This window comes from Cricetulus griseus, chromosome 5, assembly GCF_003668045.3.
Source record: "Cricetulus griseus strain 17A/GY chromosome 5, alternate assembly CriGri-PICRH-1.0, whole genome shotgun sequence".
Lineage (NCBI taxonomy): Eukaryota > Metazoa > Chordata > Mammalia > Rodentia > Cricetidae > Cricetulus > Cricetulus griseus.
The window spans coordinates 86,329,073-86,353,993 of NC_048598.1; the positions used below are offsets into that span (position 1 = coordinate 86,329,073).

The following is a 24,921-nucleotide window of genomic DNA, read 5'->3' on the forward strand; positions in this document are numbered from 1 at the left end:
TGCCATCTTTTATCTTTGTAGGGATCCATAGGCTAGGAGGTTACTGGGAGGTTACCATGGAGTAGGTACGGTACAAAGCATGGCGTGTGGCTATTGTCATTTGTCCTCAGAACACCCCACTGATCTAAGCAGCATCCTGTTTTACATGTGAGGTGGCTGAGGCAAACACAGATTCAGTCATCTCAGCTTACACAGTTGCTTTGTGGTGGAATTAAAAAGATCTTGTGGCCTTTGGGAGTTAAAGAATAAAAGACCAGGCCTGAAATACCAGCTTTGGAGTTCAAGGAACCTCTAGGAGCAGTTTATAGAGGTTGTGCCAGTCCAGCCAGGCCTCAGAGCTTCATCCCACTGTCTGGGTCTCAGGATTAGCTTTGAACCTTCTCTAAAGGCTGGAGAAGAGATTGCTTACACACCCAGGTTATATGATTCATGGCATCTGACTCAAAGCACAGAGATGGGAGGGGGTTGTTCCCAGAGGGAGACTAGAGCCTGGCACTGAGACAGTGAGGAGGGTGTTTTGGTTCCCCAGATCCTAACTATGTCCAGTGTGGTTCCCGGGCAGCATTAGGACATCATTGGGTACAGATGAGGTAGGTAGAATCCTAGGGCTGCCTAGACCCACGGACTCAGAATCCTTGTGTTCAGACTACCTCAGTACGAGCAGCAACTGTCCTTCCCATTCCCACTAGACTCAGGAAGTTCACACAGTCCCATTGTCACCATTTGTTGCATAGATGTCACTCAAGATCCAGAAAGGGATCTCAGTGTCCCCCTCATCCAAAACGGAGTCGAGGGTACCATCTGATTGTCCCATCTCTGGTTTCTTTCAGTCTGGAAAGCTCCTCAATATGCCCCTGACTGTAGGGTAGTTTTTAATTTGGGTTTATCTGGTGTATTTCACGAATAAATATTCTGACACCTTTGGTCAGAATATCCAGAAATGGCATTCGTTTTTTCCTCCCTGTAATGTGTCCCATCAAGCAGCATCTGGTCTCCACTGTCGCCTGCTGATGCTCACTTTGATTGCTTGATGGAAGGCATGTCTGTCGGACTCCGACACATGGACTCTGCTCCCTCCTTTCATAATGAATAAACCTTTGAATGCCAGTGCCCAGGAACAGCTTGTTGCTCATTCCTCATCAAGCATTCCATTCACTTACTGAGTTATTGGTATAAATTATATACTTTTGGAACCCCATTTTAATTTAACAAGCTATAATCCATTGCTATCATTGATTTGGATGCTCAAATTGTCCCTAATTTGGCCAATGGAATGTTCAAGCTGGCTTCGGCATCTTCTTAATTATGTCCCGGCCTTCCGCTGAGGACCCTGACCAAAACAAAGTATTTGGGGATCATCTTGAATTTCTCCAGCCCAGCTATGGAGTCAATTGGATGCTTCTCTGCAGAAGCTTGACTTGTTTTAGTGGGAAATGATAGTGAGAAGCCTTGATCCAAGTGATGAATCTATTTTGCTGCTGCACCTTACTTCGTCAGGGCTCTTAGTGGGCAGAATGAGTGAACACATGTGTATGTGGTATTCGAATGCATGTGTGTAGTCACAGTCACAACTGCGTGTAAGTTCATGTGCATACCCTGAAATTGCCATCCAGTGTTAGCTCTTATAGTTCTGTCTTCCTCAGTCTCTGGGAGACACCTGGTTTCAGTGTTTGTAGTCCTCGTCTTCTGAGTCCTGCTTGTACTGTACCTCCTGTTACCTTCCTCCCGTGTGGACTTTCTGCTCACTCTGCATGCACAGAGCTCTCCCCAGTCTGATCTGCACTCCCTCCCAGATTCTAGCTCTGTCTTGGGTGGATAACCTGCTGTCTTTTGGCCTGGATGGAGAAGCTGGGGATAGGAAGGTTGGCAGCCACTGAGAGATGTCATCTGACTTTGTGAGTTAGCCTCTCAATGTGCTGTGGTACCCAGACTTAGGAGCACAAGCGATCTGACACTCAGGCAGTTGCTGGTTCTTTGGAGCCTGTCCTGAGAGCAGAAGTCCTCTACCCTGTCTGCCCATACATAGGCCCTTGTAGATCCACCCCAATACTCTGACCATTCGTGGATTTGTTTTGCTGAAAGTGTTCGCCAGGGTACACAAGGCCTGGGAAAAGAAAGGCCTAGGCCCTAGGGACACCCCATATCCTCCAGTGACCCTTCTCCTGCAGTGCAAAGGGACAGAATTTTCTTATGGGTTGCCAATTTTTGTTAAGGATAAATATTTTAGGCTTTGATAGCCATATAGCCTGTCACAATCTGTCACTGTACTATTCTGGTGTGAAAGCTGCCTCAGCCTCAGTCGAGTGTGGATGTGTTCCAATAAAACAGCTTACACAACACACACAGCTGCCAGATTTGGCCTGAGGCTGCAGTTTGCAGACCCTTGATCCGAAGATGAAGGTTTTGAAATTTACATTTTAAGCTCCCCAAATTCAAGTTATGCTATTGATGGGGGATGTAACAATTAAACCCAAAATAATCACCTGTGTTGACTCAAACAGTTCTTGTTGTGATTTTTTTTTTTTTTTAAACTGCTCTTGTTCTCATTTTGTTGTGTGTTGAGATTACTCAACACATAATCCTTCCCTGGGTTGAGCCAGTCCATAGAGGCAGATCTCGGGCTTGCTTTTGCTTTTTCACTCATTCTTAAAACTCTCTTGATTGATCTCAGATTAAACGACTCACATATAGCAGAGATGTTGAAAATTATGTCAACCCCAAGTGTTTGCAGACCATGGCCACAGGTCCTTCCAACACTCAAATTAGTCACTTAGTGCGACGCTTAGCCCAGGGCAGGAGACTTGCTTCATTAGGGCAGACACACCAGGAGGAGCTGGCTGCAAAGGAAGCAAGCCCTTGGGTATTTTGCTGTTGACATAGATGTATTTGGACAACATAGCCAGTACGCATGCCTGGAATGTTATTTGCAAGTAGTCTGTGCCAATCTCAACTCAGATGTCACTTGCATTTGCTAAGTTGGTTCTCCATCTAGGATGGTGAATAGCTTGGGGTGAATAGCTTGGTGGCAGAGAGAGTAATTAACAAATTAGAAGCCTTAGACTCATGCCCCAACACTGAAATCTAAAACAAACAAAAATTCACCGTTGTGGTTGAGAGCAATATTCTGCGTCCAGACTAAGGAGGGCAGGCAGGCGCAGCTCAGAGGACAGCAGCGTGTGTGGGGCTAACAGCTCGCAGTTAAAACAGTAACATCTGAGAAGTGGTCTGAGCTTCCCCAGTGCATGTCAGCTGCCCATTGGCTAGGTGACACGCTTGCTTATTGTCTATATGACTGTCTTGTCTGTTTGTAGAGTTGAAGTGTTGTTTCTCTAAACTGGAAACAAACAAACAAAAAACCAGCCCTGCTGCTCCTTGCTGGAAAGGCAAGCCTTTGTCTGTTACCAGCCCTGCTGCTGAGGCACAGAATCTCTGCCAGTCCCAACTTGAGAACAATCGAGGCTCATCCCCTCAGGCCCCTTCTGCAAGAAGTATGTGAGGTCATCAACTTATTGTAGATTTCAAATCATCGCCCATTGGCCTCACTGACCTGCGTTTTGTGGGCACTTGTGTTTTGGAGGATTCTTTGAGTCTTGGGCCCAGCTGAGCTAAATGTGGAACCATGGACGTGGGAGGGAAAAGCCCAACACACTCAAACCAGGAACCTCATAAACAGAATTTGCAAGAGAGAAACATGGCCTTGGATCCATGTGACTCATCCCATGAGACCTACTGTGAACCTACTAGGTAGGTCTGCAGGGCACTAGAACCCCTTGCCTTGGAAAGAATACAGGTGAAGAATAGTTCCCATTGGCTGTCCAGGGCGGGGTCAGTAAAGATGCTACCAATGAACCTCCACCCCAGCCACTGTCCAAAGCAGCTTGCTGGAGCAGGAAGTCTAGAGTCTAGTCTGTCTTACCTGGCGCCAATGTTTCTATTCTTTATGCAAAAAGAAAAAAGAAAAAAAAAAGTGCCTGCTCTGAATTTGCTAATGTAGCCATTTTCTTTATTTGTACTAGGGCTGCATAACGCCGGCTTTGTAAGTCCGCTAGCCTGAAAGCAGGATACATTTCTAATGGGAACACTCCCACGCATGATTGTACAACAGCAAAGCGACAAATTACCGTGATTTTGGACCTCCTGTGGCTATCAGTTCCACCACGCTTGAGGAAATGTTGCTTTTGCTTAGAAATTCTACAAATATATTTTTTTCTCAGAAAGGCAAATATTAAATGAAAATTGTGCTGAAAGCCATGAGGAAAAGCACATGCAGAATGCACACACACTGCAGACTGGAGACATGAAATTATACCAGGGAGAGTGATTTGCAACATAAAGCTTACTTATAATTCGCTGGGACTCATAAACTTGATTGTACCAGGAACTGGGTATTGGATTAAATGGAGGGAAATTTTTATTCATTTTTTTTTTTTTACAGTAAGGTGTCCACAAAGTGGGAACACTGTATTGTTTTGTTTAGAGTTCACTCTTTTAGTCAGACTGCCTTATTTCTGTATTCTCATAGGTATTTGTTTTGAGACAGGGTCTGTGTAGCCATGGCTGGCCTTAAACTCAACACTTACTTGCCCCTGCCACCCAAATGCTGGGATTAAAGGCATGCATAGCCATGCCCAGAGGTTTTGTTTTACATGCATTTAAAGGCACCATGTGCATGCAATGCCCAAGGAGGCGAGAAGGGGGCTCTGGAGGAAGAGTTACACACTGTGAGCAATCACAAGGATGCTGGGAATTGAACCCAGATCCATTACAAGAGCAAGTGCTCTTAACCACCGAGCCACCTCTGTAGTCCCAAGGAAAAGCCTTTCTAGAAAGTCCTGGCCCCCTGACTTAATGCTGTGAACCTACACAGATGTATTTATTTTCTTATCCTGATAATCAAGAAAAGACAAGAGCTTGACATGGCAGTTAAAGTTAGTGCTAACCACAGAGAAGCCATGGAGCTCACTACAATATAATCCAATTCAATGTGACCCTGAAAGTCTGAGGGTACAGACTATGGAACCAAGAGACAGAGTTCACAACCTGTCCAGAAGGTAATGTTAGATGCACACAGCCACAGGGGACTTGGGCAGATGGCGCTAATGACAGTGTGAGCACTCCTGGAAAGAACATGGGTACTGAAGATCCTGCAGAATGTTAGTCCAGCAACCATCTCTCCTGAGCTTAGACATCCGCCCCCTTTACATATCAAAACTAGTATTTCTCAATTTTTCTCATTTGTTAGAGACAGTTTTTCTATGTACCCCTGGGTATCTTGCAACCATGTAGACCAGGCTAGCCTTGAACTCAGAGATGTTCCTGTCTCTGCCTCTAGGATTACATGTGCCATCACACCTTGCTCCATTTCTCAATTCTTGGCAACTCTGTTCCTCAGAGATCTCAGCCTGTTTTTCCTTAGCACAGGTGAGTGTTAAACTCCCTACGACAGAGGTCACCACACAACTTCTAAAAATTCAAGACTATAGTCCTCTGAGCTGGCTTCAAGTCACCAACTATTGGACAGGATAAAAAAAAAAAATGGCAGCTCAAGTACTAAAGTATACTTTATTCAAATAGAGAAATTCCCACTTAAATTATATTGGCTTTTGGTACATGAATACACACTATATATAAAATATCATACTTTCCAAAGGTTTACAATGATGGTTCCTTTCTAGAATCCACACTTTTGGTTACTCTGTAGTCCTATTCATTTCAAAGCAGATATGGCATATTGAGGAAGCATTTATAAGCCCACCTAGACTACACAACTATACACTTTATAAATATTAATATTCAAAATAGGAACAAAAGCAGTGGTAAAGACATTTGAGCAAGCAGTCTTTTAAAACATATTCAGGATGATAGATGGGGACTCCTTCAACACCCATATATTATTCCATGACTGCACCTCTAATTTCCAAAGATGACTGTCAAGTCCCAATTGTGCTCAAAGGCTGAATTTCACACAGAGCTTTATCAGTGAACATCAGGGAAACTTAAGCTCAATTACTTTGGGCTGGCATGACTGCAGAACTAGGGCCAGCTTTGGAGCCACTGGAGACAAGTGTGTGAAAGAGAGGCTCCTGGCAAGCCAGACAATGGCCCAACCATACATGCAGGCCGTATGCTGGGCAGGGACAAGAACAACATCCAGGGTGTCTTCCAGGCTGGCACTTTGGGCTGGCTGAGCTTCTGGATCTTGCATCACATTCCACAAAAGCAAGCTGAAGTAAAGCACAGCTCTTCCCAGGGACACACAGACACACATGGCCTCTCTCCATCAAGCTTCCTTCCTGTGCCGATCCCAGACAGGTACAGCACAAACAGCAAGAGGCACACCAAGTCCTGCCCTGTGGCAAGATGGCCTCTTGAAGTAAACAGTGGGAACAGTAGACACCAAGTTCAAATGAATGAGGAATACAAATTGGGGGTATTTCTCAAAGAAAACATTTCTAACATTTTTGATGATCACTTCATCCCAAAATACAGGAATGCTGCACAATAACTTAGAACTGGTAAATTCTCTCAACTATTTAAAATTTGCTTTAAAGTAATGACTTACATAGAGATTCTACCAAACACAAGGGACAATGCAGGGACTATATTGTCTATTTTTTAAATCTGATTACAAACCAGTATTTTACTTATTCCTATATGAGTCACATATGTACAGCTTGCAAGTTTACAGTAATGACCCTAGTGTAAGGTGTAGCTTGTACTAACAAAATCCTGAAATCAAAGTCAAGACCAAAATTCCATGTTAGAAGCTTCTAGAAACACACATGGAAAGCACTGTGTTATGTATGGTAGAAGGGAGGGGCTATGGCCTCTGCTGTCAGCATCTCCCAGGGAAAGCAATGCTGGATTCGAAGAGCCATTTTAGAAAGAGGAGCAAGAAGGCCAATGACTAAGTATATGCACTTATTGGTAATATAGTGAACAGTGTATTTACACACAAAAACCACACAAATTCATTTTCATTGGTTTATTTTTCAAGTACACTTTAGAAATAACATTTACAAGCAGGCACATGTGCACGCACATCTGCACACATGTATACTTGCAAGCGCGCGCGCGCACACACACACACACACACACACACACACACACACACACAGAGGCACGCACGCACGCACGCACAGAGAGTGCTGCTTCTTTCATGAAGGGTTTTCCCTTGCTTCTTTTAGCTGTTTCACATAAAATTCAAAGCTCTCCTGTAAGGAGACAACAAAAATTACAGTTATGAGCAAGCAACAGACTCTGAAACCACAAATCAGAGACAGCTTGGTCTGCGGCTGATCACCTGCTCTGTGAGCCTGGGCATCAAATCTTCAGGTTTTGTGAAAGGCCAAGTTCAAAACTCTCAAGTTCTGAGCTCAACCCAACACCAGGCGGAGCCCTAGCTCAAGCAGAAACAGGAGGGCTGCTAAGAGTCTCGGGAAAAGCCCAGAGGCTGAAGGCTGGAACCTTGCATTTACAGAGGCTGTCCCACTCCAGCCCACAGCTACCGCTTAGGCCCCAGCCATGCCACTCTTCACAGTGACCCAATGCTCTGGAATTAGCATCCAACCTGTTTTCTCTTACACCCTTGGTGGTCTCAGGCACACACAAACTGCAGGCATCTTCTCTCTTGAGTAGGAATACTCACAGGAGGCTCTGTGAAGGGTACAGGCTCGCCAACCTCCTTGAGCAATGTCGCATAGCGCTTCAGAAACAGGTCATCTATCGGCATGTTCTTTGCTGTCAAGTACTCATACAACTCCTTGGCAGAGGCCACATCTTTGTCTAAGGCTGAAGGAGTTGCAGGAGAGAGATGAACTATAGATGAAGAGAAGTCACCCTTCCTGTCACCAGCACCCTTTCCCCGTTCAAACACTCCAGGATCCAAGAAAAATGAACGGATGGCCCCAGAAGGAGGCTACTCAGTCTACAGACTGCTCACTCCTCCACACGCCTTCCTCCAAAACCACACACTGGGGGTGGGGGTGGAGGCTGAGGGCAGGCACTGGAAGTTAAAAGAACTTTAATACATTCATGGTGCTGGATGTATATAGCTGAGGACTCACTGTACAGATGAAATGACCTCAAGTTCTCAACTATGAAGTAAGGGGCTGTGAGGAGCACAGGGATTAACCAGGTGCTCATGGAGGGAAAGGCGGTCGACTAAAGTCGGTTTCCCTGTGTAAATCTTTGCCCCACCCTCATTCATCACCCAATCCTGTCTAGGGCTCCTGACCCTGCCCTGCTGACCTCTATTCCTGACCCCAGCATGGACCAGATTTATGCCTTTGATACTATTTATATGACTAGGTTTCAGCTGTTCTGAAACAATGCAGGATTCCACATGGAAACAAGAATCTATTTAGTGGTTCTGACTGCTCCATCAATTGCTCTACCACAGATTCTTATTTACTGCAAGGAGCAAGTCTGTAGGTGGCACATGGCCAGGCCATTATGGCTTGCAAATGACAGCATTCTATCTTCCTTGTGAGGAAATTTCAGACTGTCTCCTTTGCTCATGTTGACTGTCTGACAGCGAGGAGACATAAAAGACAAAGACTGAACTTTAAATGGGGGTGAGGTGACCTTAACCATGGTGGAGGTAGGTGGAGGGGTAAACAGCAGGGCAAACAGTGCTTCGGCCAGGCAGGCTAGGGCTGGTGGAAAAGGCGCAGGGCCCAGGAAAGTCCTACAGAACTTCCAGGTTTATCTGGGAGCCCAGGCCCCGACTCCACCTATCTGGACCACTCTGAAGGTGCTCGGGTTATTTATTATTTTTTTTTTTAATGTTAAAGCTCTTGAAATAAATAACTTCATACTTTTCTTATAGTTTAAAAACACAGGGCTGGAGAGACAGCTCCATGGCTGCTCTTACAGAGGTCCTGAGTTCAATTTCCAGCAACCACATAGTGGCATCTGTAACGGGATCTGGCGCCCTCTTCTGGTGTTCATGAAGACAGATCACTCATATACATCAAACAAAACAAGCCAGACGGTGGTGGCACATGCCTTTAATTCCAGCACTTGGGAGGCAGAGACAGGAGGATCTCTGTGACTTCAAGGCCAGTCTGGTCTACAGAGTGAGTTCCAGGACAGGCTCCAAAGCTACACAGAGAAACCCCAAATATTCTAGAGTTAAAACGAATGAGTAATTATTATCTGAAATTTAGGGTTACTCCTTTGAGCTGAACTGATAGTTGACTATACTTAGACTATTTGTGTCACCTGACTAATGGAGTGAGATTAAATTATTACCATAGCTTCTCATGCTGCAAGAGTATGCGTCTTCCTTATCACGTAACTCAGGAATCAATTCTAACAAAGTCTTCAGAACCGGTGCCTGGGAAAGTAAACAAGGTCACAAATTCAGAAGAGATTCACAGACAACAATGCATCAACACTAAGATATTACAACCCAATGAACTACTCAGCAGACCACTTTCACTTCAGCGCATCTCCGGATTTGATGTTAATCCAATAAACCATACACCCAGATAAAAATCACTGTTTTTCAATAATTTCTGGCATTTAATTTACATTCCTGAGTGCTGTCAAAAATAGATGTAAATAATAAAACCAAAGCATTCAACACTGCTATTTTTTTTTAAACCAACTGTTAACTTATCAAAAAGCTCTAAGATCTCAAGGGTAAAAGAGATAATGGTTGTATTTTTGGTTTTATTTTTTCTGTGTAGACCTGGCTGTCCTGGAACTCATACTGTAGACCAAGCTGGTCTCAAACTCACAGATCCACCTGCCTCTGCCTCCTGAGTGCTGGGATCAAAGGTGCATACTGCCACCACCACCACCAGCACCACCACCAGCACCACCACCAGCACCACCACCAGCACCACCTGGTTGTATTTTAACGTTTAAAAAAAAAAAAAATTCAGGACTAAATATGAAGATTCAAGACTTCTGCAATGTCCCCCATTTGGTCCATGAAGATGCCATCTCTAGGATTTCACTGCAGTGGTCACCTGACTGCTTGGAGGGGCAATGCAGAAGCAGATCCTATTTAGTGAAGAGACGACAGAACCGCCTCCACTGAGTAAACAGGACATCAGTGATGAATTTCATGCATTTACAACCCATTCTTACCTTACCATAGCAAATTCCAGCTTAATTAACTATAGACTGACAATGGGACCATGGCTAGCACTTAAAAACTCTAACTCCTCTTTTAGCATATTAACTAGTCAAACCAAATCTAGGTCTGCATCTTTCTTCAACTCTTTCCTGTCAGCACTGGACACACACTAAACAGGCTCAACCATTGAACTATATTCCAGCACCAGAAAAAAGGGCAGCCCCCCCCCCCAAACCAAAATAAGATAAAACAGGATCTAGTACTTAGAGACACACACACACACACACACACACACACACACACACACACACACACACACACACGATTTTAAAAAGAAGCCAGGTAAAATAGACACATTTCCCATTTCTGGTGTTTTCAGGTAAGGTGCTGACCCTCTGGGAGCCAAGCACAGCACGGTACCTTTTTCGGTTTCTGACAGTTCCTGCGACAGAACACCAACAGAACTGTGCTTTGTTCGGCAATGGCACCACACCTCTAAAAGTAAAATAGTGTTCGGTCAGTGAAGGTTTTAAATAAGCAGATCAAAGTGAACATTCCCAATAACACAGCGCTGTATCATTACCACAGGAGAGCCCAGCAGCCAGACAGGTCTTTTTGGGTACCGAGGGGGAACAGAGGAGAGCTGTGCCAAGCACTGGGGAGTGTGTCTCTTTGCATCCAAGAATGAAGTTTGTTTAAAAAGAAAGGGAAAAATTAAACTAATGCTTCAACAACCACAGAACAAGGCTTAGGACTGCAAAGAAAGGGGAAAAAAAGAAACACGATTCCTCTCCAATTATTCTGCCAAGCATTCACAAGTGAGCTAGGGATCATAAGGTTAATTCTACATTTAATAAGGTGTCAGGGAGATAACTGCTCATTTCTTTATAAAAATTAAAATGTACAAAGCACGCTCTCTTTAAAGTATAATTACCTACACTTATGCATACAAAAGGACCGATTTCAATCTCTCCATTTCATAAAAGGCTTTCATTGCAATAGACAGCCAGTGCTTGAGAAAGAGACAAAAGTTAAACTAAAAAAAAGTTTATATGACAGACCAGATAAATCAAGTGTCTATCCAATCTTAGATGCTTTAGTCAAATCAAATATGGCAAGACAATATTTTAGTTTGTACTCATTGCAGATGTCATCTTCTAAGTTTCTAAAAGCACACTGTTCAGTCAAAGCTTTACAACACTGTCACTGCCAAGATGAAGAGTAGAAAAAGAACTTTTGCGGACTCGCAGAACATTTACATTGCAAACTGATGTTTTCGACATCTGGGAATCAACTGTTCCTCACTTTACTGTTTGGCAAGGAGGAAAAGGATGGGCTGCGGTCGGATCAGCCGTCAAGAGCACCCAGGCATGGCCTCATGGCTAGAGGCAGCTCTGAGCACAGCTGGGCCACTGGCAAGTCTGACTCTATGGAAGGCATGAAGGTGATGGCTCAGAGAAAGCTGGGAGAGGAAGCAAGTGTCTCTTTTAGAGAACAACGAAATGTCTGTTCAAGGTGAAAGGTAACGATGCTCACAGCCCTCAGTGGTTAGCTGCAGTCGCAAGAACATTCCAGAGAGAGAAGCAGTGGGGATTCTGATACTCCTACATTTCCTACAAAGAGGAGTAGTAAATGAACTACACCAAAGAGTAAAAACTTGAGATAGCAGAGCAATTTGCTCTTTTATATGGCTGTTAGCTCAGAGGAAAATGTTCAGATATGCCTTCGAAACGTGGCTTGGGTTATGCTGTCAAGCTAGATGAACTTGGATCCAATGTGGCACTCAAGTCCATGAGTACAGTATCACCTTCCATATCTCCTACTTAAGATATCGCACAGCTGGTAGGAATGTAAGTGAATACAACGCTATTTACTCTCAAAAATTGGTCCTAGGCCTCAATTTGACACAGGGAGTCTACACAAACACAGTCGCTGGCAGGATCACGGTGACTGTTTGACTGCCACCTGCTGGGAAGGGGCTCCCCAGCGGTGCCTGTTTGTGTACACTGCCAGTAGCAGCTTGATCACCCACGGCTCCGGCGCACTTGGCGCAGCTTTATATTTAGAGCTGTTAAAATGGCATGAATGTAGTTGTCTCCTTTTCCTCAAGATTGCTAATTTAACTGAGAGTGTGGGCCACAGAGACCTGCATTTGTCATTTAATGTGTCTGTGACACATAAGTGAATAGAAAGCAAATTCAACTCTTAATAAACCTTAAATAAGGCACTGAGAATGTTTGAGTGTTCAAGTGAGAAGCTGTACATGGAAAGCAAACATTTCCTACTTCTTGTTTGCAAACTGTGTTGCCATGGTGATGAACAGTATTTAGAGTGTTAAAGAAATTAGGAAATCAAAGGAATTGTTTCTTTGCATTTCCCGCCTTCACAGAAACATCTCGCTTTCCCACCTGATGCCTATCTTAATTGCAAGGATACTTCAGTTCTGCCTGACATCTTTAAAACCGGCAGCTTGCTACCCACAATCTTGCCATGCAATCTTGATTTACACTCAATCCCAGCACTCTACCAGGAGTGCCCACACCTACAGGCTGTGGCTCACACTCCTGTCTAGTCATTCTGTTTGCTTCTCAGAAGCCACAAGCTCCAATGAGTCATTACCTCTAAGAGAGCTTTGGCCTCGTCCACCTTGCCTGAGTCCAGAAGCTGCAGGAAGAGATCAGTGACAGGCTTGTAAATCGAGAACTGATTGGCTAGTCTCTCGGACATGATGCTCACTGCCAGAAAAAAACAGGTAAGGAAAAGCTTTCACCAAAACAGGCCATGATCCACTCTCTCCCCAAGGAAGTCAAAGGAGTGGCTCCTCTACTCTTTAACAAGCAGACAACTTACATCTCTCTAGCGCTGTCTCCATCTGTTCTTCTATGACTTTTCTGAATAAATATGACAAATCAAAGTATTTCGGATCTATGGTTTGATTCTCTGACATGAGCTTCTGTTCAATATTTTCTATGGCGACATCTATGTTGTTACTGTAAAAGAAAAGAAATTACAATGAAATATTATTTGCTTCTACAAAAATGGCAGCCAGTTTTGGGCAGGAGTTAATTCATGTGGGTACTCATGCAAATACTATATTTAGAGGAACTAATATTTACAAGCAACCAGATTCCTTGCAATAATAGTTTTTAAAGCATATCACATAACATAACCTAGTTATGTTAGGTGACAAAAGCAACCTCTGAGAGGCTCATATTATGGGGCCACTTGTTTCAAAACAGTGTTTGGGAAACAAGACCAAACTAGATTTGTCTTGAATATTTAATTTGATTTTGCAGTTCACTGGATATAAAATGCTATTATTTTTGCTTTATACACTATAAGGAGCACTAATGTATGAGACAAAGACAATACATAATATTTGGAGATTAAAAAAATAAAAAAGATCATAGTCAAAAAAGTTATCTTCATGGCTAGCAGTCATAGAGATTTCTTTGCATCTGCTACCATACTTCTGGGGAAAAGTCAGTACTAGAATCCTCAACAAAAGGGTACCTTTATACTGTACTTGGGGGGGAAAAAAGAAATTCTGTGTCCTTCTTGAACAAAGTAGGAAAGAAGATCTCTAAAAAACGAGTATTTGTCAGATCTTATGAGTTTCTGTAAAAAAAATTATTTTAAAGTGAGTAAAAACATGCATCATAAAATAATATATTGTAACTTTAAAATAAATGTTCATCTAGTTCTCACATAGATCTGATTTTAAAACGTCACATTTTCTTATTAAAAAAGTTTAAATCTCTATTTTGCCTGCATATTGGACATATGGACAGAGAAGGTGACAGATCCACATGGTTGGGAGCCACCAAGTGGGTGCTGGGAACTAAACCCAGGTCCGTTGGAAGAGCTACAAGTGCTCTTAACCAATGGGGAATAGTTTCAAAGGTAAAAACCAAGACATTTTTGCTAAAAGAAATAGGAATAAATGACAACAAAAAACCTTGCATATCAGTATTTTAATATCACATCCACACATCCCTCTATTTTAGAGTTATTCTTAGGACTTTTTTGAGAAAGTTTCACCGCATAACCCAGATTGTCATCAAGCTCACGATCCTCCTGCCTCGACCTTCTGAGCTCTGGGATCACGGCCTGAATCGTGTTCAATCTTATAACAAAGTAATGTGTGTAAAACACTAGGGAGACCAGAGAAAAGCTGTCTGTCTGTCCTTCTGCAATGGCGACAGCTCAAGTCTGGATGCCTTCCTTCTCTTCCTGTGGATCAGTATTTTGTACTGAAAGAGGGAATGCTTTTGTTTTTTTAAATGCTTGGACTAGAACCCAGTGTCTTAGTTTGCTAACCAGATTCCCCATCATAAAGATATCCACCCCTTTGTCTTTCAAGACAGTGTTTCTTTGTGTAGTCCTGGATGACTTAGAACTCAGAAAGATCCACCTGCCTCTCCCTCCTAGAGTGCTAGGATTAAAGGTATGCTTGACTACGGCCCAGCAAAAATGTGTATTTTTAACAAGTGTGCAAGTCCTGTTTCACTATGCTATGAGTGTGTTGAGACTCTAAAGAATTGCTGATTAGGAAATGAAATCGGTTTAATCTTTGTAAACAAAGTGTTCTGATGACAACACACACATATGTGTATATATTTTATATACATGTACATATTTTATACAAATGAACATAAGTGTACACAAGCCTAATAAACTACATATATATATGTGAGTTAGCAACTGTGGAGTATATTTTGTTCATTCTAAGATTTAATTAAAGATAAAATATATTTTAATGTAACTAGTTTTAATAGTTAGTAAATAATCAACATAATTAGATTGAAAATTTCCAATGATTGACATGGTTTCCAAAAGGTGCAAAGAAAAAGAAATCATATTAAAGGTGGCCATTTGAGATAACCCTCAGTGAAGACAGCTAGAAAATACTCACTTCTTCATCTGGGCCAAGGCAGTGTTATTGATGAAAACCATTTTTGAGAGTCTAATCTTGTCCAGTCCGTTTACCATCTCACGGATGGCCTCTATGCTTTCCAGGTCACCCTTCAAGGCACAGGCCTGAATGAGGCGGGTGATCGCTACTTGAGAGGGGGCCTGCTGCAGGGCCAAGGCTGCTTTTAGAGTTTCCAGAGCCACTAAAACGGAGAGCAGAGGACCAAGTTTTTCTTAAATGACCCACACTGACTTTAACACATCTTGAAAACCAGCTTTTAAACATGAGCATCAAAAGGCTCAATACAAAAAAAAAAAAATGAATAATTTATTCTAGATCACGGAAAATATTATGCTTCATCAAAAATCTGCTAAAATGACGCATCTGACTGTAAAGTATGAGAGGAACAAAACTTCGTATCAGAAAAAAGGAAATATTATTGACAACATGAGTCCCATTGAGGAATATTATTTCGTGACTAATCAAGGATGGTGACAAGTTCTGAAAAGTACAAATAAGGAAGAACTTTTTAAAATGAAAGAATAGACCAAAAAGACAAGCAAAAAGTAACTTCTACTCACGTTAGTAATTTCCTACATTTAACTAATCCAAAACACACATAATTATCAAAAAAAATTTTTTTTTAATTTATTTATTAGTTCTAGTTAGGGAACAAGCTTGTTTCACATGTAAGTCCCTTCTCCCTCTCCTCCCCTCACCCCCATCCCTCCTCCCCCATCCCCAGCCTACCCCCCACTCCATCCACCCACCACTCCCCAGGCAGGGTAGGGCCCTCTGTGGGGGCCCTGCAAAGTCCACCAAATCTTCCTGTGCTGTTCTGGGCCCTTCCCCATGTGTCCAGGGCCAGAGTGTAACCCTTCACATGGGATGGGCTCTCAAAGTCCCTTCTAATTATCAAAAATTTTTAATGTCTCATATTCTTTCTTGAAAATGGTCCAAACAGGACAGAATCATACAACCCAGCCAAGCTGGAGCCATCACTCAAATTCCACATTAACAGATTTATTTCATACAATTAGGCTCCTTCCAGATAGTTGCTGAATTCAGTTTTCCAAAAAAATAAAGCTCATTCAATTCTTAGGGCTACAGTCAAGGAGGTTTTGTTTGCGTACTTGACTATGGATAGATGTGGAATGCCTCTCTAATTTACAGACTCACGTCCAAGTGTGGTGAGACCCTGGTATGAAATCAGGTCATAGATGGTAGGGGTTGCACCAATACTTAGCATAACAATCACCTTTACCAACCACCCAAGAAACTTCCCGGCTTTGTACCAATTAAAGCACCATAACCTAGACAAAACTAAGGCTCTCCAGGCGGCTTCTAGAACGAGAGCAGCCTATCCTCACATGGGAAGGGAAAGGGTAATAATTAAACAGTCTATTAAAAACAATACAGTAAAAAGGCACAATCAATTTAGTTTTCTTTACTGAATAAACTATTATAATTTCAAATTTACACATGATTCAGACCACTGACTGTCAAGTAGAGAAAAGGGAAAATAATTTTAAAAGTAGTAAGATGCTACAAATATGTATGCACATACCGGAAAATAAAATGCCTATATTCTATTTCTAAAATATGATCCACAGACAATCAGCTTGATCGTATCTTGTTAAAAGGTGGTCATATTCCAACAATTGTGCTCAATATCCTTAGTCTCTAAGTACATCTTTAGGGAAGAGCTTCCCGAGAGTGAGAAAAGCTAACAGAAATGAGACGGAGGATGGTGGCTGAAGGTTGACGATGCATTTACTACAATGCAGGCATGTGAATAGAAGCCGTGCTCAAAGAGCCCTTCTGAACCAACCTTATAGATGAACCGAGGAGGCCCAAGGTTAAAGTCACAGTGCTGGCTAGACGCTAACATAACCCCCGCTCCAGGTGCTGCATGCATGGAGTGGGGTGGGGAAGAACCCAAGCAATTTGTGTCTACACAGGGGGAATACGAGCTTATGGTCTAAGCCATGCCACAGAATTTGCCAAAAATGATACCCCATCCACATCCCTCTTCCTCAAGACTCCTCTGACTGTCCCTCAATTCCAGTATTTCTCATTTCTGTCAATTACTCTCTTGTAATACTGAGTATATTGCTACATAGCAGTTATTACCAGTCTACAAAAGTATTAGTTTATAAATTACTGTAAGATTTAATCAGCTACTTTACTGTCATAGTTAAGTTTGGTTAAAATAAAGTTGAAGGTGTGTGTGTGTGTTGGGGGGGGGGTGCAGATCCAAAAGACTGAAGATCAGGTGCCCTCTCTAGCTACAGAGCAACCATGAACACAACAGAGCCCAAACCATTCCTGTCTTGTTGGTGAACAGCAAGCCCTGTGTCTTCACCAGATGTCAGTCTGGTGAGGCTCAGGCAGTGAGGGCTGGGTGGAAGTAGAAGGAGGGGTCAGAGCACTCATGGAATCTCCATGTGTGCAAACACCTGAGAACAGACAGACACACCAAATGCGTCCTTGGGGTTTTTATGGGGCACCTAGTAAAAGGTAGGACTCAGCAAAAAGCCTTGGGGCATATTAGCTGCAAACTCAACTCTTGAAGTTAAAATAGAAGTCTTGTTCTTTGTGTCTACAGAAACATTAGCTATTTCAAATTTTAACAAGGAGCAGATTTTAATTCCCTCTTTGTTTCTCGGAGGCAGCCTAATTCTGCAGCCCAGTATCTTGGCAGTCCAGGCTGGCCTCAGCCTGAACAATCTTCCTGCCTCAGCCTCTCATGTACTAGGATTACACTGGGCTCCACTATGCCCAGTTAATCTACATGAAAAATAAACCTCACAAAATCAGTCCTATTGAAAATTTAAAAAGCAATCCTTATTGTAACTCCCAAATGCAACTCTGGGCTACCCAAGACTGTTGGCGTGTACAACATGCCTGCGGAAGCTCTGGAAAGGGAGAAATAGCCACTTAGGTATTCAGCCACCGTTGGTTAGGAAGACAGCTCAAAACCGGCAAGCTTAGGCACCATGAGCAAGCTGAGGCTGAGCAATCACAGCTTCCTCTCAGAAGCCGGCAAGTTATTTGATGATGTGCAAAGCCAGGAGCAGCATCATTGTCGAAGCCTGAGGAAGGAACAAGTACCACAGAGAAGAGCTCAAGAGCTCCTACCCTCACTGTCTCCTAAGTGAGCTTTGTTGCAGAAGTGTTGCTATGCTGACTAAAATTCAAACGTTAAAGTCAATTGCAAAGCTACTTTCCTAACTTCAAGAGTCATCACCGTCCCCCTGAGAGCTAATCTACCCCACTGGAAACCCATGACAGCCTCCATGGAACCCCCAACTCCCAAATCCCAATCCTCCCCCAAGTCACCTCCACAATGACCTAGGGTGACTCTTTCTCCACGCTCATTTAAAAACCCTCGACCCCAAACAAACACTGCATTGTACTGTTGTTGGTATTATGAACTATTAAAAAAGTATTAGATTAGGTTTAAAAAAATCAATATTACAATCATTTGGTGCACAATCCCGCACACTTAACACTCAATTTAACTCATTTGCTATCTCATATACAACCAACACAACATGCAAGAAATAACTGCTGGGAATTGTTTCAGACCTCCAAAGTATGTTAATTTCCAAAGCAAAATGACTTGTGCTGTGAATTTTAACGCACTTGAAAGCCTGTACTTTCTCTCGTTCTGGAACACAAATTTTGCATGTCTGAAGAGCTGCGATTCATCTTAAGAAAACCCATCTTGTGTTAAATGGAATGGAAACTGGACTAAGTGGTCAAATGACAAGTACATTCATATTCAAGTTGTATTATAAATGCATGTACAGTAATTTACGTCTCTCAGCTACCACAAAAGGCTCTTGATAAGCAGGTAATTTGCTAAATGGACTCCTTTATCCAAGTATTCGAAGGGCGTTACAAGAAAAATCTGCAGAGGCATTAATGTGACGTAAAGGTCAAGCATTGTGACATACCTTTCAAATAATCCCGCCTAACTTGCGCTATGATGAGGAGGCTGTTGGCAGCATCGTTCAGTGTGAAGCCCTTGATGTGGGTCTCAGCACTAAAAGAAGCAGACATTTAGAAAGGAATTACTGACATGCTTCTGATACGATAATAAATGGTTGAGCACCAAGGTGAAATTATAAAAACTACTGTTCGTATGTTAAAAATATTGCTGCAAAATATCGACCTGGAGACAGCTTTTGTGTTATCCTGTCAATGGTTATAGAAGGATAATTTTTTTTTGCATTCTGACAGATGACAAAGTTGGAAATGAGCAACAAAAGAAACAAAGTACAAGATTTTTTTTAAACAATCGGTTCAGATTCTTGAGTGCTGACATATTAGGTGACTAAAATAACCGCATGCCCTGCATTGTTCGCTGTATCCAAGCTCTCTGGATATTCTCTCTCTCTCTCTCTCTCTCTCTCTCTCTCTCTCTCTCTCTCTCTCTCTCTCCCCCCCTTTCTCTCTCCATAATTATAAAATGTAAAACTATTCTTCCAGCAACAAAAATGACCATTTTATTTTCAATACTGTATACTTTAAATATAAACTAAAACATATTACTAACCAACACTGTATCATTTGGTTGATTAATTTTCAAATTTCTGTCATCTAGATACAGTTTTTAAAGATTTTAAACAGAGTACAGAACCAAAACCAAAACCATTGTTACACTAATATTTAAAAAACAAACTTTCTAACTTTCTAAAACTCAAGAGCAAAAAGCTTTACTTAGCACAAAATCCTACAGGGTTAATTAACTAAAGGCAAATAAAAATAAACAAACAAACCCTTAAAATCTAACTGGAAGCCGTCTGTTTGCTGCCCTGTTTGGACATGTCTAGTGATGAAATTTTAGCATCCTTAATGCCTCAGAGTTGAACTCCCGACTAGGAAATATTCACAAGTCATAAGGAGCCAGAGCACCCACTGCCATTTGCCTCATTGGCTCAGTGTCAATCCCCCATGGTTTGCTGACACAAGCCTAAAGCAGCACTGGGAACAGCCTAAGAGAAACAGGACCACTATTCTCACCAATTCAAAAAAAATCAGCCAAAGATGCCATGTTGCACCCCTCTTCGCTCGCAGAAGCAAAGGCTCACCCTACAGTCCCTGGATGCGCAAAATTTCCCACCCCCCAGTCCCCTCAGCTGCTGGTTTTCATTTTTCCCCCTTTGTCCCACCTGTCAAAACTCTTAGGTCAACAACTCATGTGAGACTACATACTTAAAGGACTTGCTTTCCCAACCTTCGGGATTGAATAAAAAAATCTTACCTCTCACACCAATATTATTATACCATATTCACTTAATATTATTTACAGACAGGCAGTGGTGCATGTCTTTAATCCCAGCACTCTGGAGGCAGAGGCAGGCGGGTCTCTGAGTTTTGAGGCCAGCCTGGTCTACAGAGTGATCTCCAGGACAACTAGGGATACACAGGAAAACTGTCTTAAAACAAAACAAAACAAAAAAACCAACCAAACAAAAAAGAGTATTACTTACAGTTTAAAACCAGCCTGGCATGTTAACTCAAGACTTTAATCCTAGCACTTAGGAGGCAGAGGCAGGTAGATTACTGTGAGATCAAGACTAGCCTGGTCTATAAACAGAGTAGCAGGCAAGCAAAGTAATGAGAGGAACTGTCAAAACCAAACCAAATCAAACCATACCAAACCAAACCACCAATAATAAAACCCCAAAATTACAACAACAAAAAGCCATCTAAAATAAGGTAATAAATTTTGTCTCTTAACTGACAATAATCAGCAATGTGTCACCTAACACTCTTCAAGTTCTCTGTATTTGTTTCAAATGTGAACGAAAGTGGAGATTAATATCAGAAGGAACCCCCCCCCCATCTACTGTATTGTAGAAACAGACCAATCACAAGGAAAATGCATTCTAATCTGGTGAAGGAAGAAAAAACCCAAAGTTACAGAAACCTTTGCATTGGGATCATTCAGACAACGCAAAGAAATTTAATTTTGGATCCAATCTTTAGCTTTATTTTTCAGTTGCTAAACCAAACTTTCACTTAAAAACCATTCCTCAAGCTGGGCGTTGGTGGTGCACGCCTTTAATCCCAGCACTGGGGAGGCAGAGGCAGGCGGATCTCTGTGAGTTTGAGGCCAGCCTGGTCTCCAGAGCAAATGCCAGGATAGGCTTCAAAAGCTACACAGAGAAACCCTGTCTCAACCCCCCCCCCAAAACAAACAAACAAAAAACCACACAAAAAAAAAAACAACCCATTCTTCTTACAGAAGGGAATATTCTTATCTATGATGTTAATGGGGTTAGCCACTAGTCGCAGGAAATGTGTAATTTCATTATTTTTAACTTTACACATTCAAATGGTCACATTAAGGCTGGTAGCCACTGGAGTGGGTTAAACAGAATTTCAGACTTTTGTTGAACTGTCAAAATAAAGAAAAAAAGGGTATGCATCAGACAGCTTGCCACTAACTGCAAATATTCATCTTTCTCAACTAAAAAAGACAGTATTTCAAGGAAAATTCCCCTTTTCATAGGACTAATATTTCTAATTTACACCACTCACAGTGACAAAACCTGGCCAGCACAGTGAAAACAGTGATAGATTCAGTTGGGTTTCTAGACAGACAGAAACAGTAGCCAGAGAGGACAAGAGAAATCGAGCACTGCTTGTACGTGTAAATGGGTCTTGGCTCCCTAAGAAAACCATTTAGTATTTCTTCCTAGAGACTCTGAATCACTTAAATTAGTGCCCTGCAGCCTGTATGGTAGTTACCATAATAAAATCAAGTAACCAGCACACAATAACCATTATTTAAAAAAAAAATCACTTTTATACTTATTTGTGTCAGTGTGTGTGTGTGTGTGTGTGTGTGTGTGTGTGTGTGTGTATGGGCACACACAATATATGGAGGTCAAAGGAACACTTGCTGGAGGAGTCAGGTCTTCTTTCCACTAAGGGGGTCTTAGGTTGTTAGCCTTTACCTGCTGAGCCATCTTTTTGGTCCAACCACTCTGATAGCTGATACAGAGCTGGGAGGGGGGAAGAGACAGCCAGGAAACGAATTCAAAGAAGTTAATTCAACATACTTCCAGTAACACAATTAATTTGATAATTCAAATATTCCCAGTCCGGTACTGTCCTGGAACTCTCTCTGTGGACCAGGCTGGCCTTGAACTTACACATAAACCCACCTGCATCTGTCTGGAATTAAAAGCATGCATCACCACCTGGCTCTTTTCAAAAAAAGGTACCCAATATAGGTTTAACAGAAGTCACAATTCTATATAATGATAAACGTTTTATTGGTTCAAGGTTAAGGTCGTGTAACCAATCCCCTGTTGATGATTTGGATCTTGGATTCTCTTGGGTCCACATAGCTACATGGAGAAAGCAGCTATAGAGTGATCTTTGTAGGATATCACAACCGGAATATCAGCTAGGGATGTGAAGAGGAAATATGAAGATGATGACTAGAGAACAACAGCAAGGCAAGGTGAGTTCTCAAGTCCCACACGGCAGTGCCTACAGTTAATAATACTAAGAGGGTAGATCATCAGTGTAATTACACAGACTCAGAAAACCCAACAATGACAACGACGGATGAGGATAAAGGAGGTGGGAGGAGCTCTAGATGGTGATGGATCTGTTTACGGCCCTGATGCTGGCGGTGGTTTCATTGGTATATACTTATCCCCAAAGTTAATGAGATGTAAACATTAAATATGTATATCTTTTAATATGTCAATCATATTGTAGAAAGGCTTCATAAAAACCTTGAGAGGAAAAAGGAATATAAGCCTGTATTTTACAGGTTGTAGGTGAAAGGAGAGTTAAGAGCGTTATTCTTCTAACCACTCAGGTCACAAGAGAACCATGGAAATGTCTTATAGTACCCACACCTGAACAAAAACATAAAAAAATGCACATCAATGGAAACCAATATTCCACAAAATGATCTTTACTATTTGAAGTGCTCTGATATTTTCTAGTCTATTTCATTGAAAAAAAAAAAATGCTCATTCTGCCCCACTAAATAGTGGCAACTGCAGTTTGGAACTATACCAGGTCAGTGGCCTTCCCTGAAAGGTACATACAGCATTGAACACTCTAGGAGACAGAGTGTCATGAAATACACATGATACAGAGTAAATTCATCATTAAAGGCATGCTATCAAAATGTTTTAGGCACATGACTCATCGATTATTTGGGATCTTTGTAAAATGCACAATTCGTGGTCACCCAAAATCAGAACCTTAGCAGTGGGCTCTGGGAAGAAGGCTCAATTGATGCTACCAAAAGAGGGTCACTATGCACAAGCCCAGTTAAGGTGTTTTGGTGTGTGTTCGGTGGTACGCATGAGTGTGTGTTTGCATGTGTGCATAGTCAGGCATGCATACATACAAGGCTGACATCTGTTGCTCTCCATCTCATTTCCTGACACGGGCTCCTGCTGAACTTGAAGCTCAATTACAGCTAATCTTTCCAGCCAGCTTGCCCAGCTTCTCCGTGGGGGCTGGGACCCGAACCCTTGTTTTCATGCTTGCATAGCAAGGACTTAACCTGCTGAACCATCACCACAGCCCCAAGATAAAGATAACTAATTTTATTTTAGGAAGTCTTTAGAAGATTTGTGACTCTCAGGATTAAGTAGTTTTTGACTTTTTAAGTTTTTTTTCTTAAAAGTTTAGGTTTTTTACTTTTATTTATCAGTACAAAATTCCCTTCTGTTTTCTGTCCCCTTGTCTTTTCAAATTACTTGTTTCAGAACACCTTTGGCTGTTGTAAGATGGAATTCCAAAACGATTTTCTAAAAAAGTACGATAATCCACACCCTAGACCCTGTGGTTACAGCTGACAGTACACCATTCAGAAACTATTTTAAGCCATCAACTGAGGTATAGATAAGGTCTAGAGGTAGATCATTCACTTCACAGCTGAGTAAGTGCACAAGTCATTTGGAGTACATAAACAGGTGAGGTCTGAATGTGACAGGACTGGGAGTGGTGGCAAACATGCCTACTATCCCAGCACTCAAGAGGCAGGAGGGCTGCTGCTGCAAACGAAGTCAGCCTGGAAATCATCGAGATCCTGCTTCACACAAAAAACTTATAAAACTAAGTAACCTTTGATGCTATTTCTGTGAGCAAGTGCAACATTTAAGTCAGTATCTCTTTAAAGGGAAGGGTTGTAATAGATGAACTCATACTCACAAATCTTTCACTTGCATTGCTTCTGTAAAACTGTCTCTCCTCAGCAGCAAGCTTATCAATGTGCTGTAAGTTTTACTGCTAAATACAATGTTTTGTCGTTGAGCTTTGAGGAAGATATTATATGCGTCTATAAGAGAGAAAAGATAAAAGAGACAACATTATTGTGAACTAGAAAAAGCACAAAAAACAAAACCCCCAAAATATATATCCACTCACTGTAACCAGTTCGTAAAGATGGGCACTGACCATGCATGCCATCATCCTTCAAACTGTTAAGAGAATGGCAACTGCAGGAAGTACTATTCCAATGGAAATAGTGGTGCCTGAAAGGGTTTCATTTCCAAATTATTTTTTATATTTGCCTTGGGTCAATAAATTATGTTCTTGCTAATAAAAATGAAAATCATTCTTCTGACTACAAAAGAATGAAGCTCAAAATATGTGTTAAAAGTCCAAATAAACCAGAGGTATAATTTAGATTGAGGGGCGCAAAAGATTCACTTTCAAGCTATCTTTAATCTATAAGTGGGTGGTTACAATGGTTCATATTACAACACAATAGCATTAAAGAGAATATAGCCTATAATTCTAAAATTAGAAGATCAAATTATTTGGTTACGACAGGACTTATACAAAAACATACAATTTTCAAATATACAGATATCTAACAAGTAAACTAGGCAACATTTGTTTGACTGATTAACAGTTTTAT

General features: G+C 41.8%; 1 protein-coding gene across 3 annotated transcripts in view; it reads right to left on the reverse strand.

The window, feature by feature from the left end:
• Nucleotides 1-6,970: 6,970 nt before the first annotated feature.
• Lrpprc (leucine rich pentatricopeptide repeat containing) overlaps nucleotides 6,971-24,921 on the reverse strand; it is an 80,261-nt gene continuing 62,310 nt past the window's right edge. The window contains exons 30-39 of one of the 3 annotated variants that reach the window (XM_035444917.1): nucleotides 24,210-24,336; nucleotides 18,968-19,056; nucleotides 15,006-15,207; nucleotides 12,941-13,080; nucleotides 12,710-12,825; nucleotides 10,511-10,585; nucleotides 9,256-9,340; nucleotides 7,649-7,791; nucleotides 7,127-7,214; nucleotides 6,971-7,072 (exon numbers count right to left, since the gene is read on the reverse strand). In XM_035444917.1, coding sequence (XP_035300808.1) covers nucleotides 7,158-7,214; nucleotides 7,649-7,791; nucleotides 9,256-9,340; nucleotides 10,511-10,585; nucleotides 12,710-12,825; nucleotides 12,941-13,080; nucleotides 15,006-15,207; nucleotides 18,968-19,056; nucleotides 24,210-24,336 — 1,034 coding nt within the window. In that variant the 3' untranslated portion in view covers nucleotides 6,971-7,072; nucleotides 7,127-7,157. Of the gene's footprint in view, nucleotides 7,215-7,648; nucleotides 7,792-9,255; nucleotides 9,341-10,510; nucleotides 10,586-12,709; nucleotides 12,826-12,940; nucleotides 13,081-15,005; nucleotides 15,208-18,967; nucleotides 19,057-24,209; nucleotides 24,337-24,921 lie in introns of all 3 variants that reach the window. The other 2 variants (XM_035444916.1, XM_027417943.2) reach the window with 2 other exon arrangements.